The 22,021-nt window shown below is 41.3% G+C and overlaps 2 protein-coding genes and 1 long non-coding RNA gene across 6 annotated transcripts; 1 reads left to right on the forward strand and 2 right to left on the reverse strand.

Moving 5' to 3' along the window:
* On the reverse strand, window positions 1–3,915 carry duox2 (dual oxidase 2). Its single transcript, XM_040025951.1, has 9 exons — window positions 3,813–3,915; window positions 3,228–3,357; window positions 2,627–2,805; window positions 2,380–2,437; window positions 2,155–2,289; window positions 1,786–1,990; window positions 1,467–1,681; window positions 1,184–1,374; window positions 1–911 (listed from the first exon to the last, which is right to left on the reverse strand). Exons 3-9 carry the CDS (start codon window positions 2,771–2,773, stop codon window positions 900–902), a joined length of 963 nt encoding a protein of 320 aa, XP_039881885.1. The 5' UTR covers window positions 2,774–2,805; window positions 3,228–3,357; window positions 3,813–3,915; the 3' UTR covers window positions 1–899.
* Window positions 3,840–19,739, forward strand: duox (dual oxidase). The gene is given in 34 exon segments (XM_040025945.1): window positions 3,840–3,957; window positions 4,047–4,130; window positions 4,214–4,378; window positions 5,089–5,276; window positions 5,427–5,622; window positions 7,570–7,736; window positions 8,089–8,152; window positions 8,520–8,616; window positions 8,832–8,922; window positions 10,033–10,135; window positions 10,212–10,384; window positions 10,466–10,641; window positions 10,765–10,883; window positions 10,978–11,115; window positions 11,201–11,314; window positions 11,660–11,847; window positions 11,849–11,863; window positions 12,088–12,273; window positions 12,511–12,736; window positions 14,059–14,152; window positions 14,238–14,413; window positions 14,493–14,562; window positions 14,697–14,738; window positions 15,672–15,850; window positions 15,948–16,178; window positions 16,268–16,367; window positions 16,448–16,497; window positions 16,588–16,715; window positions 16,799–16,952; window positions 17,104–17,336; window positions 17,418–17,576; window positions 17,652–17,807; window positions 19,114–19,242; window positions 19,327–19,739. Coding segments are annotated over 34 exon segments (4,581 nt in total). The 5' UTR covers window positions 3,840–3,890; the 3' UTR covers window positions 19,450–19,739.
* Window positions 5,088–8,607, reverse strand: LOC120729938. Of its 4 annotated transcripts, none has more exons than XR_005695019.1 (3): window positions 8,510–8,607; window positions 8,149–8,325; window positions 5,088–5,615 (listed from the first exon to the last, which is right to left on the reverse strand). It is a non-coding gene; the product is annotated as an uncharacterized LOC120729938 (long non-coding RNA). The 4 variants fall into 4 exon arrangements; XR_005695020.1 differs by having other exon boundaries at window positions 8,149–8,415; window positions 8,510–8,601; XR_005695018.1 differs by having other exon boundaries at window positions 8,149–8,436; window positions 8,510–8,596.
* Window positions 19,740–22,021: the final 2,282 nt, after the last annotated feature.

Here is a 22,021-nt window from a genome sequence, read left to right on the forward strand (position 1 = left end):
CACTTGTATGTTTTCATTTTATTCAGCTCTTAAAAAATTACAGGACAGAAAAAAAACATATTTAACAGGATTACAAGAGAATCAGTTCAACCTATCAGAGCACTGTGTGTGCATGAATCTGATGCAAGGAAACCACATGTTCCAACATTCGGGCTCTCGCTGCTTCTCACTAGTGTGGGGTCGCTTAGAAATCTCCTTTTAGAAATAAAAAGCACATTTATTTTTGCTTAGTATATCATTAAATGTTCAGAAATGTGTTCACCAGTCCCGTCGTAAATTTGTGCCATCTGGCTCTTGCAGGTATTCAATAATGCTGCCAGCTTAGGAGTTGTGTTTCTGAAACTAGAGACTCTAATGTTTTCTGTTCTGGTGAGAGCCAGATTGCACTGGTCTCTGGAGGGAGTAGCGCGTGCTGTCGTATTACATCTTCAGTTTTTAAGCAATTTCTTGGATCGAGTAGGCTTAATTTTATTAATAAGTCAATGTCTTTGACCAACTTTCTGATCAGTTTAATGTAAATAAAACCAAATGTGCATTTCCTTTAAAAAAGCGGATTCTTAAAGTGTATACTCTGTGTACAATCAATATGTATCTGTGTTGTCTCACGTTTCATTACCAAACAAGCAAAACAACGAGAGCTCTACCATCCACACCCATCACACTATATACACATTGTATGGATCCCATACGAAGTTATGTTTATTTACAGCTACTACAACATGAGAGTGACCTTTACAAATGTGACTATTTACAGTGGACTCAATTTTAAGACATTATTATTTACAGGCTCACACAGATAACTAACACGTGAAAGTCGAGACTTTAACTGTAACACATTCAACAAAAATTATTTTCAAGTATGAACAATGAAATCTCCCTGAGAGGGAATCTGCACAGCTTCATAAATGTTCCTGTAACACAGAAAGAAAACGATCAAAGTTAGCTGAACGACGTCTTTATCATGGATATAAAGGTGACTATGGCGGCCGTATAAACTAACTATGGGAATGCCTTTCTAATACACTATTCGGTCTTGTCCCACAGTAGAATTTACTTATATTAAAGATAAGAACTGTTGCTGCTTTAAACAAATGATTGAGATATTAACAGGCAGCAGAATGATAATTTGTTGATTACTAATCTTCTCAAAAACTGTACGAACCACCCTCATGAATGTACTTACTTCTGTAACTTTTAAATTCACTGGTGAAATTGTCACTCCATCGAGGAAAAATGAATTCAGGTAGCCCTCACTGTATGAATCATCCTCGTCTTCACAGCCGTCGACACCGACACTGAAAGCCTCTTTCATCTTCTCAGGGACCAAAAAGTCAAACATCACCACAAGAAGCCCAATGAGGGTGCACAGGATGCCTGAAAATCATCGGAGTTAGTAACAGTCGGGCTTGGAATGATAAATTCAAGTGCAAAACGTGCAAAATCTATGTGCAAATGCATGTGTTTACCTGTAGCCAGGGCCAGCCAAAACGAATGGCTGTATTCTGTTTCAAAGGAGTCAGTTCCTATGTAGAAAACACACTGAGGCACATTCATGATGGTGGTGAAGGAGATCATGGAGAAGAAGATGAATGCAGCAGTGGCAACCACCATGTACCCAGCGTACCGGATTACTGGCATGGAGAAAAGGATGTTGGCGAGCATCCAGCAGCAAAATGCTGTCCTGTGGAGCAATTATTGCACAGGGATTGGAATTTCTACATCGCCCGAAAATTAGAGCGCACGGTATTATTTGACAAAATCAAGATATGAGTTATTAACAATCACCAGAGTGTTGCAGAAGCGTATCGTCCAGAGTATCTGTACTGAAAGATGAGACCACACGGGCTGCTCGGGGTGAATTTTTCAGCGATATACAGAATGGGGTTGGGTAAACCTTTCTCCAGAGCTTCCTCATATTCTTCAATAGTGTCATGCCAGGTGAACATCTCATTGTAGTCAATGGTCTCATTAAACTGTACGACAGGATTCCCTGAGTGAGATCAAACAGATGTAAATACTACTAAGCAACACAGATAAAAAAGGAACTTTTCTGACGTGTATATGCAGAAGATGTTGTTGTAGCACCGACTCCTTTCACAATAAAAACTGCAGGAATATTTGACGAGACGTCACAGGTTGCTTACTGTGACTCACCTTTCAGCGTAACGTTAATGCCATACAGTCCGACATGCAAGCCAATCTCCGCGTTAACCACCGCGTTGCTGAAAGACTTATAGGTGGCTTTCGTGGTCATTCTGGCCTCGGCCCAGTCGTTAGTGAAGTTGAGTGCTGCAGGGGAAAAATTAACTTGAAAGTCTAGAAAACAAAGGTGGCAGGAAGAATAAAATCTTTGAAAAACAATACGAATGCAAAACTCACCCACTATCACGGCACCAATGAACAAGCTGGTAACTATTCTAAATGTCCAGAAGAGCCGCTGAGAGGAAGAGACAGACAAATTATTTCAGGTGAGGAAACTGAAATGACAGCATTACAACTGCTATTATTTTTGCACTTTTCAGCAACCACTGTTAGAGGCGCAGAAAGAGAGAGAACAATAGTGAGGTTTCGTCACTCATTTGCAGTGAGTAATAGTTTTTCTTTTTTTGGACTTGGTTGCACTCACCGACTTCCCTCGTATCCCGGGCAGAATGAGAAGAAGACTGACCGCTAACACAAGGAAGACCAGAATAATGGTGAGCAAGCGGCTGCTGAAGATAAACGGAGTCCTTTGTACAGTGTAGAATGGGTAAATGTCATCGTAGAAAGTCATCTTAGCTTCTGCTCTTACAGACACAACTGAGACTAGACAGCGTAACAGAGAAGACAGTGTTAGTGACAGAGTTCTCAGTTTCCCCACCCAGATGCAGAGATAGACACTCTTGTTACTCACAGCTGATAAGGTGCGTTACATTACTACAACTATGTAACATGGCATGATTAAACATAAACATGGCCGCCTTATTAACTTCTCTGGCACTGTGTGCCTTCGCTGCAAAGAAATAAATGCATCTGTTTAATTAACAGACAAACACATGCAATCATATACATCCATTCAGCCACCTCTGCCACTGTAATGTAAATCACTGCTCTTCTCTTTTCTCCATCCTGATTTTAGTGTGTTCAGTCACACCTTAAATAATCATGATAATAATAATGACAAAAACTCAATGAACCTATTGTATAGAAATATCTTAGAGATAGAGATAGAGATAGAGATATCTTACCTTAAAGTTAAGTCAGTGATCACTGAAGGAGAAGGAAGTTAAGTGTGAAGGTTGAAGAAGCATAGGCTTCTTTTATACCAGCAGGGCCCCCCCTCGTTTCACCAGGGAGGAGGATGCATTAACTGGAATACTGTGGAAAAGAGGTGTGATCCAGGAATCATGGCCATTCCCATTTGGGAAGCAGGTCACATTCAGTTTGTGATAAGCTGTGCAGCACATTTAAACTTTAGTATTGCACCATCCCTCCGCAGCACCTGTGCTACTGAACTATTCTGCGCAACACTTCAACCTCTGCAGTAGGTGAGAATCAACTACTTGCTCATCTTCAGTCAGATACTAAGAGATAAAAGACACATGATATTTTCTTTGGACTAGAGTTAAATAGACATTAAATACACGTTAAATGCTACTGTCGCGATGAAGCGGTGCAGTTTAGGTTTTTTTCAAGTTTTGCTGTTTGTTTGAAAAACTAGAGCGCAGTCGAGTTAAACTTGGAGGAATTTTCTTCTTTCTGTTAAAGCAGCCTTGTTTAAAAAGTAGCCTCTATTACATGTTAATGAGGATATAAAAGGAAATACAAGTTACCTTCACTCCGTCTTCACTTCTCAGTACTCAACTACTCCTCTTGGCCGAATCCTGAGCTGAGGAGCACCTCTCGCATCAATGGATTTGCGTAAATGGGTTTGGAGTGTGAGTGTTGCGTTTGGCTTGGTGCTCACTGTTAGTGAACGTAAGTAGAAAGCAAAGACCGTGTTTTCAGACTCTTTTAACTTTATTAATGTAAAATAAATTCCAATTTGCTCGACATGTACCGAACAGGTTCGCACTGTGAGATAACCTGGGAGGTTCCTCGCTTTGACGGCTGGTACAACAGTCTGGGATATCCCCGACGCGGAGCTGTCGGTAAGTCAAGGAGTTGCTCAAGTGTGCAGCAGCGGTGAACTCTGCAAACTCTACATCACCGCGCTGTGCTTGTGCTCGCGCAGGTACTCATCTGATGCGCCTCGTGCCCGCGCATTACTCGGACGGAGTCTACCATCCTGTCCAGGAGCCGCTGCTTCCAAACCCCCGCAGACTGAGTAGGCTGCTGGCGGAGGGGCCCTCGGGTCTCCCCTCCACACGCAACCAGACCGTGCTCTCGCTTTTCTTTGGTAAATATAAAGCTATATAAATAATGTAAAATAAAATGGTTCGCTGAGCAAAAGAAGGATACAAAGCACAGATATTACTGACACTGAAACATGGCACGCCTAGAATCCTGACTGGAAATTTACTTGTGCACCTTCAAGGGGGAAACTTTTTAAAAACGTAATTTAGGGCAAATACAGCAAACCTTTCACACATTATGAAGGTCGGATTTGATTGGTGTTTCAGTGTGTGTAGTTTTACGTCTTGTTGACTCTGAAATTAATGTTAATTTAGATCATCCTTCAAAATAAGAGTTCGGAGGCGTTACCAAGATGTCTGCTGAGATAGTGGTGTGCGATACTTCAATTTCGGGTTGGGAAATTGATAACAATTAAATACATGGCTAGTGTCGCCTATACCAATAACAATACCGATACTTTTAACCGATAAAGGCAACTTATCTAGGGAAGAGGAGTGTGACATGATTCACCGGATGAATCATCATGAATCATCTTAAATGTGCAAATTCTGGACACATTTTAATGACCATTGAATCACTGTGAACTTTCCACAGTACTTAGTTAACACAACAAAAAACGCTTTCAGCTTTTCCCTTATTGGACACGTTTAATACGTTTTACTGTCATCTGAGCGCCTGGTTGACTCTGACAACTGCTAATACATGTAGTACAGTATAAAGCAGGTAAAAGGAAGTTATTTTCCATTTTTTCAGGTTATCATGTTACATTTGAAATTTTTGACTCAAGAACTCCTGGTTGCCCACCTGAGTTCATGCACATCCCAGTCCCAAAAGGTGACCCTGTCTTTGACCCGACCGCCTCCGGGAAAGTCCTCCTGCTCTTCCAAAGAGGACCGTGGGACAAAGAGTCAGGACAAAGTCCCAGTAACCCTCGCATACAGGTACCAATTCTATCTTGACCATTGTGTTAAGATAGAATTGTGTTGCGTCTAAGGTCCTGCTGCAGTCTTCAGTGTAAATGTGTCTGTGCAAACAGCTGTATGGGCAGTTTTTTCCTGATTTATATGTGACATGCACACTATACAATACAGGTCAACTTGGTGACCGCCTGGATAGATGGTAGCTCCATTTATGGCCCCTCCACTTCCTGGTCCGACTCCCGGAGAAGCTTCTCTGGAGGCCTCCTCACTTCAGGCTCTGAGTGGAACATGCCCAAGAAAGGAGGACGCCAGATGTGGAGCGCTGCTGATCCCTCTACAAGAGAAGCTGTAGCAGAAGGCCTTTATGGTGAAAAAACAAAGTTTTGATAGTGTCAAACACTAATTTCCCATTCGACAAGATCACTAAATATAAATATAAATAATATAAAAAAGGAACAAAATTAACCCTCTTATATGTAATTATAATACTTACATGTAGGAGGACATATAGCATGTAGGGAATAACTTTTTTAAAACATAATTATTTTCTATAAATGGAGTCTGGGAAGCCCACACAAATAGTATTATTTTACATTTTTTAAATCTTAATTTTGTTTGCAAGAGATGACATTTAGTGTGCCAAAACTTAACAATGCAGTTGCCTATTATCTGAATATTTTCTTCTCCTTAAAAAAAGTAAGAGGAAGTCATTATATATCGAGACTGATACTGAGGTTTTTCCACATACACTATATGGAAAATATTGGGCCACACCTCTTAAATTCAGGTGTTTTTATTCAATTCAATTCAGTTTTATTTATATAGTGCCATATCACAACAGCAGTCATCTCATGGTGCTTTATATTGTGAGGTAAAGACCCTAGAATGATAGAGAGAAAATCCCAATACTCAAATGACCCACTTTAAAAACGCACTTGGTGACAGTGGGAAGGAAAAACTCCCTTTTAACAGGAAGAAACCACCAGCAGAAACAGGCTCAGGGAAGGGTAGTGATCTGCCACAGCCAGTTGGGGTTAGAGCAGGGATGGGCAATCTCAGTCCACGAGGGCCGGTGTCCCTGCAGGTTTTAGATGTGTCCTCGAACCAACACAGCTGATTTAAATGGCTAAATTAGCTCCTCAACATGTCCTGAAGTTCTCCAGAGGCCTGGTAACGAACTAATCATGTGATTCAGGTGTGTTGACCCAAGGTGAGATCTAAAACCTGCAGGGACACCGGCCCTCGTGGACTGAGATTGCCCACCCCTGCGTTAGAGGGAGACATGATGACACTGTTATCACCACAGGTGTATAAAATCAAGCACCAGTCATGGAGTCAGCCTTTGTAGACAGTTGTGTAAGATTGGGTCGTTCTGAAGAGCTCACTGGATTTGAGTGTGATACTATAGCAGGATGTCACCATTGCAACAAATTAGGTTGTGAAATTTCTTCCCTGTAGATCTAAGTTCAAGCATTTAGGAACCATAGCAACACAAAACAGCAGACCATGTAAAGTTACAGAGTTGCCAAGTGAGGCAGATAGTGTGGAAAAGTTGCCAACACTCTGCTGGCTCAATAACTGCAGAAGTCTAAACCTTCTCTGCATGAACATCAGCACAAGAATGGTGAGCTGGGAACTTCATGCCATGGGTTTCCATGGCCGAGCAGCCCCTCTAAGTTAAAACTGCAGGTGCCTCAGTACATTTGTCCACACAGTGTATATGTTTTTGTTTTGTAAGCATCACTTAATCATTGTGATTGCACATTATATAAGTCCAAATCACATAACTCTCTTTGCACGCCATGTGGTAATATCCACCCAATCAAGAAAACAAACACCCAAAAAATGTATGCAAAAACTTCTTCACCCTCAGTCTGTGTTACAGTCTGCCAGGGTGAGTCAAGGGAGGCCCAGACTGACGTGGGTTATGACTCTGTAGTTGTTTTGTAAATGGCCTGTCACGCCAACCACAGTAAATCCCTTTCTTTATAGCAGAGAAGATGGCATACAGGTGTCATGAAACCAGTGTTTTTGTTGGCTGTCTGGGGAGGATCTTCTCCTTTTGTTGTCACGTCCTTAAAAACAAGTAGCTAAATTATTGTTCTATTAGCGGTCAGAGATCTTGAAAAATCAACACAAAATGAAATGGACACTTGGCTAAAGATGCATGAAATATTAATGATAGATCGGTTGATTTTTATTTTAAAATATTAACTGTAAAGGCAATTTCTGTATATTGTGTTGTGATAATAATGCAAAATGAAATGATGGCAGAGGAGAATTTGCTAGATTTTCTGTCTTCTTTTCTGCCCAGAGTTGGGAAATGCCTGGGCTAACGAGAACGTGTTCACAGCAGCAGAGGGGATTATCTGGTTTCGGTACCACAATCATATCGCCTCCAAACTCCACAACAATCACCCAGAGTGGTCAGACGAGGAGCTGTTTCAAAACGCCAGGAAGACCGTTGTGGCCACATTCCAGGTAGATGGAAAAGTCTCCACGTAATCCTCTCGCTGCACAGATGCTGATTTAATTTGCACTCTTGAGAGAAGAAGGTTGCATCAATGCTAGGTGGTCGTTAAAGGCGAATGCATCATCCCTCACTCATTTGATTAGCACTTCTGCTCCCTGCGCAAGCTGTCATGAACCGCAGTGACCATGTCTTGATGTTTTTAGTTGTTTTTAGAACAATAGATCATTCACCCGCAATTAATTATTTTTAAAATGTAAGCTACTGGATTCATTATCACATCAATCTACTGCGTTATGCCTGGTTCATACACAGTTTAAAGCATAAAAAACTGACTGTTTTTCCTGCCTTGTTTCCACACAGAATATTGCTCTCTATGAATGGCTGCCTGCGTACCTTAATGGCAAAAAGCTTCCTCCTTACCCAGGTAAGAATCAGCCAGAGTGCCTGTGCATGTAGAAGCAGGGAAGAACAGGTCATGCACCGGTGACCACAAGCCGTGGTGAGGTGAGCCATCGGTGGTGGAGTTTGACAAAAAGTGTGTGCCGTCAGCAAAGCATTAACCCGAGTCTTCTTCTTGTGCTGAATAAGCAGCCACGGCTGAAGAAAGTTAGAAGATAATGGTCAGATGATCCCATCACCTCAGTCGCTTTTTCACTGTTTCTTCTATTCACTGCGTTTGTTGGCTCACTGCGGTAGAAGTTTGCATGCCTAAGGAGTAATTCTCACTCTGTTGTTGTTGTCACTCTTTTTTTCACTTTGTTTTTATTATGTTCTGACTTACATGTATGCAGGTTACCAGAAGTTTGTTGATCCAGGGATCTCGCCTGAGTTTCAGGCTGCTGCCATACGGTTTGGTATCACTATGGCTCCACCTGGTGTTTACATGAGGTAATGATTCTTTATTTCCTGGGACCACTGGGAACAGGGGGAATGGGGAACACACCTCTCAAGTTTAAAGAAACATACCACTGCTTCCCATATTTCCTTTGGGTAAAAATTATAAAAGCTCAGTATCCTGCTGTGAATATTGTTAGACACCATGTAAAACCCTAAATCTAGATGCTGTGAGAATAACCGTGCGTTGTCGCTCCGTTTTCCTACAGAAACAGAACCTGCCATTTTCGGGAAATTATCAACATCGATGGGAGCACATCGCCAGCAATGCGCCTTTGTAACAGCTTTTGGAAACGTCAGGTATGTTTTGTTTAGACTGCTGCATTTTATTAAGTTTGCTATAGTGCACCACACGCTTCACCACCAGCTTTCATTTTGATGTTCTTATTTGTATAAAAGATTCTTAGTGAGAGCAGGATCGAAGTAGTTGTTTATTTTTTTTAGTGGAACCACAGAAAGAGACAAATCCCAAGGATGACTGAAAAGATATTTAATCAGTTCAGTTTTATGTAAATGCTGCCAGTTCACCGTAAGAGTTTTATCAAGGTGATTTGAAAAGATAAAGAGTGTACAGTATTAGTGATAGAACCCCAGTAATCAAACAGCGTGAGGAAGCACTTGGTGACAGTGTGGAAGAAGAACTCCATTTTGGCTTTTGCCATTGTAACCTGAACGTGACGTGTGTCCCTCTATCTTAATAAAGTGATCTACACTACTGGCCCCAAGTATAATATCTACAATATCTGAATCTAGGGCTTGTATCAAAAATCTTAGACCTAGAGCCTTCCAGTTTAGAATTATCACAGATTTACTCAGATTCACGCTCACTGATCTACTAGGTTTGGGAAGGAGACTGGCAGCAGCAAACTCTGTAGGAGTAAATTAAGACCTCCAACCCACACAACACACAGGACCACAGATTTATGAAACAGAAAATTAGCTTTATGCAAATGTCTTGTTCAGTTCCATTTGGCTTATTGTTACAGTAGGAATACTTTCAAGTAAAATAAATAACTCCAAATACACCACAAAAATAATTTAAACAACCGAAATGAATGTGAAAACCAGAAAGAAATGAAATAGTTCAACACCCCAAACAAAAAGGAAAAGAAAGGAAAATGTGTTATCAATTAACTATTTATTGGATGTCAACCTTCAGTTTCTTATGATGTCAGTTTAATCAGTTATCAGTTTATCTTGGTCCAAGAACAAAAAACAACCCGAGCCTCTAAGTTTCACCATGACTGGTTAAAAGGTGCTGGAAAGAGGGGAGAGAAAAGAAGAGCACAGAGAGGCATTTTTTTCTGTGTACAGTATTGTGCTTGTGACAGAATTTAAAGCATGAACTACTATACTATGCACTTCCCATTCCTAGATTTTAAAATGTTTCTATCATTCATTTTTTCCCAGGAAGTTAATATGAAGAAAAGCCAGGATGTAGATGACCTCCTCATGGGAATGGCCTCCCAGATTGCAGAGAGAGAAGATAATATTGTTGTGGAGGACTTGAGAGGTTTTTAATCTTTCTTAATCACTACCCAATAAACAAATAAATATGCAGCGCTCTGATTTTATTTATACTTTGATAGATTTTATGTACGGACCGTTGAGGTTCACCCGGACAGATCTGGTGGCTATGACCATCCAGCGAGGAAGAGACTTTGGTCTACGGAGTTACACTGAGATTAGAAAGGCTCTGGATTTGCCTCCTGTAAACAAATTTGAGGATATTAATCCTGAGCTCAACCACACCAACCCACAGGTACAAATCTGGAAACCAAACACACAGTAAAGAAAGTTGGGCATTATTTCTGGGAATTAAACGTGTGTGTTGTTGCAACAGTTGCTCCGCGACATTGCAGAACTGTATGATGGAGACATCTCAAAGCTGGAGCTCTTCCCTGGAGGACTGCTGGAAACTCTTGATGGGCCGGGTCCTGTTTTCTCCGCTATTGTGCTGGATCAGTTTGAGCGTATAAGAAATGGAGACCGCTTTTGGTTTGAGAATAAGCAGAATGGGTAATTTCAGTTTCCTCATACAGTAGAAAGAGAATATTTTGACCTTTACATTTACAAACTTCTGAACAGAAAACTCACTGCATTTGAGTTAGTCGTCTCAGTGTTTTTTTCTTGGGGTTCCAGTTTGTTTACGGATAAAGAGATCCAAGCGATCCGCAGTGTGACGTATCGTGACGTCCTTATTGCGGTGACAAGTGCAGAGGCCTCACATATACAGAATAACGTGTTCTTCTGGAAGGATGGTACAAATAAATTAAGTCTATGATCAAAAAGTTTCAGTTTTATATATAAATATGTCCTTTAAAAATAAAAAAAAGCTCTCTTTGTTGTCATTAGGTGACCCCTGCCCTCAACCCACACAGCTAAATGCATCAATGCTCCATTCTTGCACTAATGCCACAAAACTTGATTACTTTGATGGGAGCAGGGCTGGCTTTGGGATATTTGTTATTGTCATGTTCCTCTTCCCTGTTGGTAAGTATCGTCACGGTCTCGCTGTCTTCTTGCCTGGCAAAAACTCTGATTTGAATGTGAAGCATTTGATTGTTTTCCTTTACAGTGAGTTTTCTGGTGGCCTCTACGGTGGCGTATCTAAGAAAGTATCGCTACAGGAAGTTCCAAAGAAGAAGGAAAGCTGGTGACAGAACAGATGAGCCGGCTGTGGGACTCAGTGGTATGAAATCAAAATAAGATTTAAAAGGAAAAGCTTCAAACGTTATTTATTTGCTGTGTCCATTGTTGGGTTAGATCAATGTCAGTTTATGTCATCAGCTATGATTTATGTCTCATTAAAAAATGAGCCAGTTGTGTGAATATAACTGTAAAAATATGCCATCTAATAATACTAATGAATCTAAGGATATAGTTGACCTTAAACCTACTAGAAACAAGAAAAGCTGGAGATGGTTAAAGAAGTTTTTTTCTCTGTTTTTTTCTCTGCTCATGTTCTTTTAGACTCCTCCATATTTTATCCAGAAAGCTATCACAACCTTCATCTCATTCTGCTTATGTTCTCTAGCATACGAGTGGCAGGGTCATAAAAAACAGTTGCAGCCCGTCAGCGTGGAGATCGATGAGAAGCGGAGGCTGCAGGTCTGTGACAGATCTGGAACTGCTCACCGCTGCATCAATCTGCGCAATCAGGACTACCTAGATGTCGTTCTCTCCAACGACTGTCAGCAGAAGGCTCTGCTGCTCAAAGTGCCAAAAGGAGTATGACCTGGTGAGTACTGGGATAAGATGGTTTTAAACTATGGATACAGTTGTAATCAGATTACCAAAAACCCAGAAATGCCCCTGCAGCATCTGGTGCAGGCACCAACGTTCTCGCTGACAAAGTGATGCCCCCCCTTTTTTTCCACCTCATCTGGTCCTAGATGCATGCATGCATCACTAAAATCCATTGCTTTTATCACCCTCTTCCTTTTTAAATAATGTTTTACACAGGTGCTGTTTTTTGATGAAGAGAGCAAACGTATGGAATTTGTCAGGCAACTGCGCCCAGAGGTGACAGACGTCAGGCCGGAGGTTAGAGTCAGAGAGATGAGGGAGAAGGGACTGCTGAAGGAGGCTTTGACCAGAGAGCAGAGGGCTCAGATTGTTGAAACTTTCATTCGCCACGCTTTCTCCAAGGTACAGTCACCTTCTGGATGTTTATGTCATTCTGTCTCCTGTCACCTGTGGCAGCAGCTTTGTGCTTGGCCGCAAAATGTCGTCAATCCTAGTTGAAGGTCAAATTAGACAGACCACAAACCAACAGAACTAATTGTTGGTCTTGATTGTGATCTCACCTGCCATGACATTATGCTGCTGACGTTTGTGATATTAGTAATGACACTATGGTGACATGTAATAACACTTCCCTCACAGGTCTTGGAAATAGAGAAGTGTGACGCCGGAGACATGAGTGGCATATCCCACAAGAAAGCCAGGGAGGTTCTCCAGTGTGAGCTGACGGCGTCGGAGTTTGCTGATGCACTTGGCCTCAAATCCGATTCCTTATTTGTGGACTCCATGTTTACACTAGCTGATAAAGATGGCAATGGATACCTCTCCTTTCAAGAGTTTCTGGATGTTATTGTTATCTTTATGAAAGGTAAAACTAGTGACTTCAAAGTATGCTCTGCCTTTTAGCCACGGCTCTAAAAGTGCATCTGCAATTTAAATTCTTTCAATAGTAATTAAAAAACAAACAAACTCCAAAACAACAAACAAGAATGGGTTTCCAGAATTTTAAAAAATGCTGGAACAGTATTTAAAGCATCATGAAAAACAGTCCAACTTCAAGTAAAAATGAAGAACATCAGTCACACACATGAAAGCAGTTACACTGTAGATACACTGCTCCAAAAAATAAAGCAACACATCTCATTTAGGAATGATAGGATGCCACATTGCATAATGATCAACATACAGAGGGCTGAATTCAAAAACACCACAAAAATCAAAGTGAAAAATGATGAGGCAGGCTAGTCCAGTTTGCCAAGCAACTCAAAATGGTACTCAGTAGTTTGTATCACCTCTACCTGTTTGTGCCCATCATTGATAACATCGCATCATGTTCCTAATGAGACGACAGATGATGTCCTGGGGGATCTCCTTCCAGATTGACCAAGGCATCACTGAGCTCCTGGACAGCTTGAGGTGCAAACTGGTGTCCCAGAGGTGTTCTACTGGATTTAGCTCAGCCAGTTAATGTGTGCACAGGCCAGCAGAGGTGGACCTGCCACTTCTGGTGTTCTATGCTAACTGACAATCGGGCTCCACTGCCAGGAAGTGAACACGGGACCCTGTGAGGATGTTGGGCCCTCAGACCACCCTCATAAAGTCTATATGTGATTGTTTGGACAGGGACGTTCACACCACTGGCCTGCTGGTTGTCATTTTCTTGCTCTGGCAGCGCTCATCTAGCTCCTTTTTGCACAAAGGAGCAGATACTGATCCCGCTGATGGGTTAAGAAACTTCTGTCCAGCTTTCTGCCCGTTTCCTGGAATCTCCTCCATTGTCTTGAGACTGTGCTGGGTGAAGTAGTAAACTTTCTAGTAACGGCACATATGTTGTCCTGGAGGAGCTGAACTACCTGTGCAACCTCTGTAGGGTTCAGGTATCGCCTTGTGCTACCAGTAGTTACACTGACTATAGCCAAATGCAAAGGTTGTGAATAAAAAGTCCGAAAACAACCACCTAAATCATTCCTGTTTTGGGGGTTGTTTCATTGCTGCCCCTCTGGTGCACCTGTTAACTCCAAAGGAACTGAAACTGATTAACAAGCCCCTCTGCTACTTAACTGACCAGATCAATATCCCAGAAGTTTAACTGACCTGATGCTGTACTTTGAAAAGACTTCCTTTAATTTTTTTTGTTTTGATTGATAGACATTTAAATTCTGATGTCTGATGATATGTGTATGTGTTCAGGGTCTCCAGAGGAAAAATCCAAACTCATGTTTTCTATGAACGACATTGGCGAAACTGGTTTCTTATCAAAAGAAGAATTTGCCAGGATGCTCAGGTTTGGTCTTTCCCTTTTTTTACGAGTGCACCACATTTATTCTGTGTGTTTTATGGGTCATTTTCAACCTTTTGATGAATTGCAGGTCTTTCATAGAAATCTCCAACGGTGCTCTTTCAAAGAGTCAGGCAGAGGACGGCATCAAGGCCATGATGCAGGCCGCGGGCTTTGATGACAAGGAGAAAATCTCATGGGAGGACTTTCATTTTCTGCTGCGGGATCACGAGAAGGAGCTGCAGTTTGCTCAGCTCAATGTCAAAGGTTGGAGAAAGTTTTGTTTAAGAGCATCCTCATTTTTCTGACCTTGTCTGATGCAGTTGTGTGTCTGGCATGTGCACAGGGATGGAGAAACAGGGGAAGAAGAAGCTGAGTCGAGACCAGAGAGTGTCCTTCATTTGTCCGGCAAACAGGTGAGAAAATTGGATGTCATAACTCATTCACATCAAAAATGTTTGTAATACTTAAGACAAAAATCCGGGATTATTTCTTTCTTTTATCCAGCTTGTATTTCTATGATGTTCAATATTGTTTTGCTTTTTTTCAGCAGTCACAAGACAGACGGACCAGAGATACGCAAACGGAAAAGGTATGGTTTCTTTAAGTTCTTTAAAGAATGAAAATTATGAATACCGAGAAAGACAAAAGTCTACCACAGCTTTAAATAAAACCATACTTGGTGTGTGAAGTGTATTTACAAGACAACCTAAATGCAAAACCAAAGGTGAGCCTTAATTAGGCTGATGAAGTTCAACAATCAAAGTAAACAAATAGAAAACAAACCAAAGGAAAATGGGGCAAAACTTAAAAAAAGGCGTAAGCCTAAGTTGCAGAAGATGCTGTGAGTGACAAAGACAAGGCCCAATCACATTGAAGGACTGATGGACACACAGAATAAGTACACACAGACAAAGACGGGAAGTGAAAACAAAAGAAGGCACACAAGAAAAGTAGTCTTCAAAGTAAGACGTGAAAAATTTTAAAGAGAGACATCGGCTGCTTGTCACTATGCTAACAAGTCCCCTGGCTTCCTTCACTTGGATCCTTTCCTTGCATTTCAACTCCACTCAGCAAGCATGTGAAAGAAAGAAAGAAAGAAAGAAAGAAAGAGAGGAAGGGACAGCCCGAGCTGCCAGTTGAATCCTTGCTTGTGTAGTGTTAGTCTTATACATCACTGAGGTGTGCCCTGCTGCACACCTGAATCACCTTTCAAATCCACAAGTAAACACAATGCCTGACAATGTAACTGTGTGTTGGTTGTAAAAATATAAAAACAAATTGGTGCTTTTTATGATCCTGCAACACTTTGAAGTTAGATTAACCCACCTACTTAAGTGTGCTAGATTAATGACACACATTCTAGGTGGGGCAGCAGTTAGCAGTGTTGCCTCACAGCAGGAAACGTTCCACCAGCTGGGTGGGACCTTTTTCTGTGGTGTTTGCATGTTTTCTGTTTTCTTTTTGCATCCTGTTTTAACACTTAGATTGGGAAACAAAATGTAACAGGTTCAACTGTTTTCAGGTTAAACATCCATACTCCAAATGTCTATGTGAAGCCAAAGCGCGAGAAGTACATAAAGAACCCGGTCCAGCAGAAAATCCAGCAGTTCAAACGTTTCGTTGAGAATTATCGGCGTCACATTGTGTGCTTCATCATCGTGTACGGCATCACAGCTGGTGTTGCACTTGAAAGATGTTACTGTGAGTGGAAATCTTCCTTGTGTGTCCCCACTGCATCACAACCCCGTAGCATGTTCATTTCCCCCCCATCTAATCTGAATACAATTACTGTGCGCAGACTATGGCTTGCAGTCTGTATCTACAGGTGTCCCCGAGACATCCATGGTGGGTATCATCGTGTCCCGTGGTTCAGCCGCTGCCATCTCCTTTCTGTTTCCTTACATGCTTCTCACCGTGTGTCGCAACCTCATCACGCTCTGCCGAGAGACCTTCCTGAATCGATACATCCCCTTTGACGCTGCCATTGACTTTCATCGCTTTATGGCCATGAGTGCCATCATCCTCTCAAGTCGGTATTTATGGGAAGGATGGTCACGATTTGATGTTTGGTGATATAAATATTCATGTGGTGCTCACTGTTTTCTGTTTTCATTACAGTTGTTCACAGTTTGGGCCACGTGGTCAACATCTACGTCTTCTCCGTCAGCGACCTTAACATCCTATCTTGTCTCTTCCCAAAAGTTGTATCAAACAACGGGTAAGACTTCAAACGAAACCTTAGATGTTGCAGATTTTGGAATTTTATCCCAGTTTATGTTTGGCGTGTTTTCCTTTTAGGTCTGAACTTCCTCCCAAGTGGTACTGGTGGTTCTTTCAAACTGTTCCAGGTATGCTATGAAATAGTTGATTACAGACATGCTGCAGTATTACTTTTTTAATAATTAATTTGCTTGCTCCGCATTTTTCTTTTCTTATAGGAATGACTGGGGTCTTGCTTCTCTTTGCGTTCGCATTCATGTACGTTTTTGCCTCACACTATTTCCGTCGCATCAGTTTTCGTGCATTTTGGATCACCCATTACCTCTATGTTGCCGTGTACATTCTTGTAAGTACTATTTGGGTTTAAAGCGCACAACTGAGGCAGTTTTGAACAGCGGTGTGATACCAGCTTTGGTTTTGTCCTGACAGACAGTTATTCACGGCAGTTTCGCCCTGCTTCAAGAGCCTCGTTTCCACATCTACCTCATCCCACCTGGCCTGCTCTTCCTCCTGGACAAACTAATCAGCCTGAGTAGGAAGAAGGTGGAGATCCCAGTTATCAGAGCTGAGCTGCTGCCATCAGGTGACCCTTTTGGGAGATTAAACATGGCTTTTCTCTATTAAATGGCTCATTGTTCTGTCTCGACCTGATTTCAATCTCTGCTAATGAAAATGTTGCATTGTCTTCACTGAAATCATGCAATGTGTTTGTGCATGACTTATCCTACCTGCAGGTGTGACACATCTGGAATTCAAGCGGCCACAGGGCTTTGTTTACCGTTCGGGCCAGTGGGTTCGCATAGCATGTCTGATGTTGGGCACGGATGAGTACCACCCATTCACTCTCACATCAGCTCCTCACGAAGAGACGTTGAGCCTGCACATCCGAGCTGTGGGGCCGTGGACCAGCCAGCTCAGAGAGCTCTACACCGAGGAAAACCTGCTGGAGCTTGGAGCTTTTCCAAAGGTAGGTTGTTTTTGCATGTGGTTTCATCTGAATCTCAGTTATTTTCATGGCACTGGTATTCATCTTTCACTTCACCCTAAGCTGTACTTGGATGGACCTTTTGGCGAGGGCCATCAGGAGTGGATTGACTTTGAGGTGTCTGTTCTGGTGGGAGGAGGGATTGGAGTCACCCCGTTCACTTCAATTCTCAAAGACCTGGTGTTCAAGTCCTCTGTCAAGTCCAAGGTTTTGTGCAAAAAAGTGAGTCCTGAATGAAACAACCTGAAACACAGTTTATCTTGAAATTCTCCTCCTAACAGTCCTGTACTTTTTCAGGTTTACTTCATCTGGGTGACACGGACACAGCGTCAGTTTGAGTGGGTGTCAGACATCATCAGGGAGGTGGAAGAAATGGACACTCAGGATCTGGTGTCGGTCCACACTTATATCACTCAGGTGGCTGAAAAGTTCGACCTGCGCACGACCATGCTGGTGAGATCTGCAGTCACCATTTCAAAGTATCACATGAAATAGAGAGTGTAGTGAAATGTATTTAAACCTTTATCAAACAATTAAATCAATATTTGTATTAAAGGGATTGTTTAGGACAGTGGTGTTCAAATCCAGGCCTCGAGGGCCGGTGTCCTGCATGTTTTAGATGTGTCCTTGATCCATCACAGCTGATTTAAATGGCTAAATGACCTCCTCAACATGTCTTGAAGTTCTCCAAAGGCCTGGTAATGAACTAGTCATTTGATTCAGCTGTGTTGACCCAGGGTGAGATCTAAAACCTGCAGGACACCGGCCCTCAAGGCCTGGAGTTGGCCAAACCTGGTTTAGGATATCAAATGCCTTGATGAGAGTTAGATGACAAGATTCATGTCACTCGCCTTCTAACAAGGAAGCTAACCTGTGCAAAACATCTGTAAAGCTGGCTATTAAACACATTACATCTTATTTGTCTAATTTTGATAAAACCTTTACTTTGCTGATTTCTTAGCAGAATCGCTTTCATGGGCACGATTAGAATTTGCTTTGTTCCTATTGAACAGTCAGAGCAAGTGCTCCTTTGAAACCACTTTTTACAGGTCGAACAAATAGAATAGAGCACATGACTGAGTTTCAGGGGCTGTTTTCCCTGGTTTCCAGACTTTTAGCTGAAGTTTTGAGTCATCCATTAATTAGAAAGCTCCTCCATTTAGCATGTCAAAAAGTGTCCTTAGGCAATATACCGGTGCCCTCGGTGCATCTCTTAGAGTGTGAAAAATGATATTATGCATAGAGTATAGATCTGTTTGAATCCCACTCGTGGTACAAAAGTATGCAAATTTATTGTAATTACCCAAACCGCTATCAATCTTCCCATGTGAGGAAAGTTAATAAGTGGGCTAACATTAAACAACCAGAGACCAGGGTCACAAAACTAGAGAACCAAAGAAAACAAGATTAACAGCCAAACAGAAACATAAAGGGAGTAGTATCCCTGAACCTGGTGCGTGTTTCTGTAAACATGTAAGACTGACATCTTGCTTAGTTTTCAGAGTTTGGTGAGTGTCTTAAACAGCAGGATACTACAGGACCGCTGCAATCAGTGTAGAAAAGAAAAAAAACAAGCTACAATGAACCTGTAATTGAAAGCTCCACTAGAATGAGACACAGGAAGGCTGCTGAGACTGAATCCCAGCTGCCCTGAAATGCAGTCTAACGACACTTTTAAAGCAAATGAAGTGATAACTCTTGTCAGGATTCACATGAGTACTGTACTCACTAATGAATTTCCCCATCTTTGTGTGTGCAGTACGTGTGTGAGCGCCATTTTCAAAAAGTGTGGAACCGCAGCCTCTTCACCGGCCTCAGGTCCGTCACCCACTTTGGCCGCCCGCCCTTCGTCTCCTTTTTTAGCTCCCTGCAGGAGGTTCATCCAGAGGTCAGGCCTTCATCCGTCCTTATTTACCCGACGGAGGACATGAGTGGATTATTCTAACGTCTGAATTTGTATCATTTTCTTTAGGTGGGTAAAATTGGTGTGTTCAGCTGTGGTCCTCCAGGACTGACCAAAAATGTGGAGAAAGCTTGCCAGCAGATGAACAAGAGGGATCAGGCCCATTTCATACATCACTATGAAAACTTCTAACTTATTTACAGAAAGAACAAAACTAGCCATGTTTATGTGGTAAGAATAGAGAGTGGTAGAGCCATTTTGGTAGACTCTAGTTTTTATTTTAATTACTTGAATTACTTGAAGGATACAACCTGATACATTTTAATCCAATCATGAACATCATTGTAGAATCAATAAGGGTATATCTTGTGAGAAATAATGTACCTATAATTTGTCAAATCATTTTTATTCATTGTGAATCTTGTGAGTGTTTTTATCTGAAGGGTACGGCCGGTTTATATTGTTGATTTCTTGCTTTATTGTATTTGTATAACTTTGAGAAATAAACAAACATTTTACATTAAAAATCTGGAGGGTTTTGTGCTGCTTTTGGCTCCTTCTGCAAGCTTTTGGACTAAACATTCACTTCAATAACCAAAACTGCTAAAATGGATTTGCTGGTTCAGCGGTAAGCCAAACAAGCCTCACTGCACTAAACAGTGGATTGCATTTATTGGTTTGCTTATAAAACACACTTAAGATCAGATGGGTGGATGCACGGGTATCATAAAGTTCTAGTTTAACTTTAAGCACGAGATACAAGCTGACGTGACCACAGAAGCACTTAAACGTATTTTGCACTGGTAAATTTTTTACTTGGCTTGCACAGAACACAGAGGATTTACTGTAACTGTGTGTGTTGTTTAGCTAAACCTCTCTGCTGGTGCATAACAGTCAAGAATATTTCACCAAGGCTCTGAAGCATGACTGGGTCTAATGATTGCTGTTCTTCACCTTGCACACAGTTTCACAAATTGAAACTATTGTCCATCTTGATGCATCTGATCTGACAGACACTGAGAAGCTTCACTGGAGCAGCTGAGGTGAAAGGCCTTAAGAGGTTCTGAGCAGCACTAATGAGGAAGACATGGTCTTTGAAGTAATATGGATTTTGTGCCTCTGGGTCAATTTTATTTCAAAGCAGTTCATAACAACAGTTGTCCTGGGGTGCTTTTTGTTTTAAGGTAAAGACTGTAATTTTAGGGGGACAACCCCAACTGTCAGATCATTTACCATTTGGCAAAGGTGAGAAGGAAGAACTCATTTTTTAAATGTTTATTTATAACATTTAGAAAGAACTCCTTTTTAACGGGAGAAAACTTCCAGGAGAAGCAGGCTCAGGGTTATTCAAATACACCAGTTGGTGGGTTAGTCTCAAGAAAGAAAAGGAGAGCAGAGAGACAAAAGTTAGTGACACACAAAAGTGGCACATAACCACACAGGGAGTCAAGAGAGGGCATCAGAGAGAAAATGCTCAGTGCATTGTTGGGAAATTAGTGCAACAGCCTGAGACTACTGCAGCACGCCTAAGGCAAGGTTCAGGGTCACTGGATCCTGGAACTGTAAGGTTTAACAAAAAAAAGAAAATTTAAACTCTAATCCTTAAAATAGAGATAGTGTCCGTGTCCTGAGCCCAGAGTGGAAGCTGATTGCATAGTAGAGTCAACTAAAAATCATCCTCCCAGTGTCTAAGAAGCACAAGTAAGCCACAGTGAAGGTAATCTAAGAGCAAAGATTAGGATTATATGGCCCTTCACAGGCCTGACAAGGATTTCATAAACATCTTTACTGAGACTGTGGATGACTACAACACTGCGGGTCAACTGATTTCAAAAGGTTCAGAGTTTTTATTGTGACACTTACTAATCTTATGTTGCCATATTTAGAGTACTGTGTGGAAGTCTGGGGTAATACATACGAAACTTTACTTCAACTGTCACGTAAACTTTAGGGAAAAAAAAGCAATCGGGATCATGTATCAAGCCGGAATTTAGAAACCACACTAACATTTTGTTTTCAAAGTCAAAAATCTTGAAGTTCATGAAACTCATGAAATAAATTAAAAATTAAATTAAAGAAAGAAGAAAAGAAAATTAAATTTAATGCTGATATAATTGACCATTTTATACGTGTGTGTGTGTGTGTGTGTGCGTGCGTGCGTGCGTGCAGAAATCTGTGTATGTGCATGCCAATCAATCATTGATTGTATGTGCATATGTGAGTATATTGGTTTATTTTATTTTATATGTCCGAAATAGTTGTCATCATCATTCTCATCGTCTCGTCTCTGACATCTGCTCTCCGTGCAATAACACTTAAAAAGACTAAAATTAGCAAATGAATAGAATCTAAACTAAAACTAAACATTTTCAAACCATGAAACCTGCACTGGAGACTAATGGAAATGAAACTGAGATTGAAACTAAACATCAAAATAAAATAAAATAAAAGTTCACACTGATTAGAAAATGCAAAAGCTACAATAACTCGGTCACTGGCTTCCTTGGGAGATAAAAGGTTATCTAAAGAAATCATTTGGAAGTTTATTGCGCCAATCAGGAGACAAGGAAGCAAAGTTACATTGCTGGGAAACTGTTTGCAAGACGCAGTATATAAATTCTTGCTTGGAAACACCTGTAGAGACTAATATGAGAAGTAAGAGGTGAACATTTCCTTGTTTTTATAATGTGTAAAGATCACATGAGTCATTACTCATTGTCACAAAGAGCGTCTCACGCTATTAGAATTATTCTGTAGAACAAAG

The sequence above is a fragment of the Simochromis diagramma genome, unplaced genomic scaffold (genome assembly GCF_900408965.1).
Source record: "Simochromis diagramma unplaced genomic scaffold, fSimDia1.1 OVJJ01000293.1, whole genome shotgun sequence".
NCBI lineage: Eukaryota > Metazoa > Chordata > Actinopteri > Cichliformes > Cichlidae > Simochromis > Simochromis diagramma.

What these genes read in the sequence shown, in the direction of transcription:
- duox2 (XM_040025951.1), bottom strand. Translation starts at nt 2,773, where the DNA reads ATGACTTTCTACGATGACATTTACCCATTCTACACTGTACAAAGGACT. An exon ending in CCGGGATACGAGGGAAGTCG is followed by an intron (nt 2,438 to 2,626) that starts GTGAGTGCAACC and finishes TCTTCCTCTCAG; the next exon opens with CGGCTCTTCTGGACATTTAG. An exon ending in TACGCTTCTGCAACACTCTG is followed by an intron (nt 1,682 to 1,785) that starts GTGATTGTTAAT and finishes ATTGCTCCACAG; the next exon opens with GACAGCATTTTGCTGCTGGA.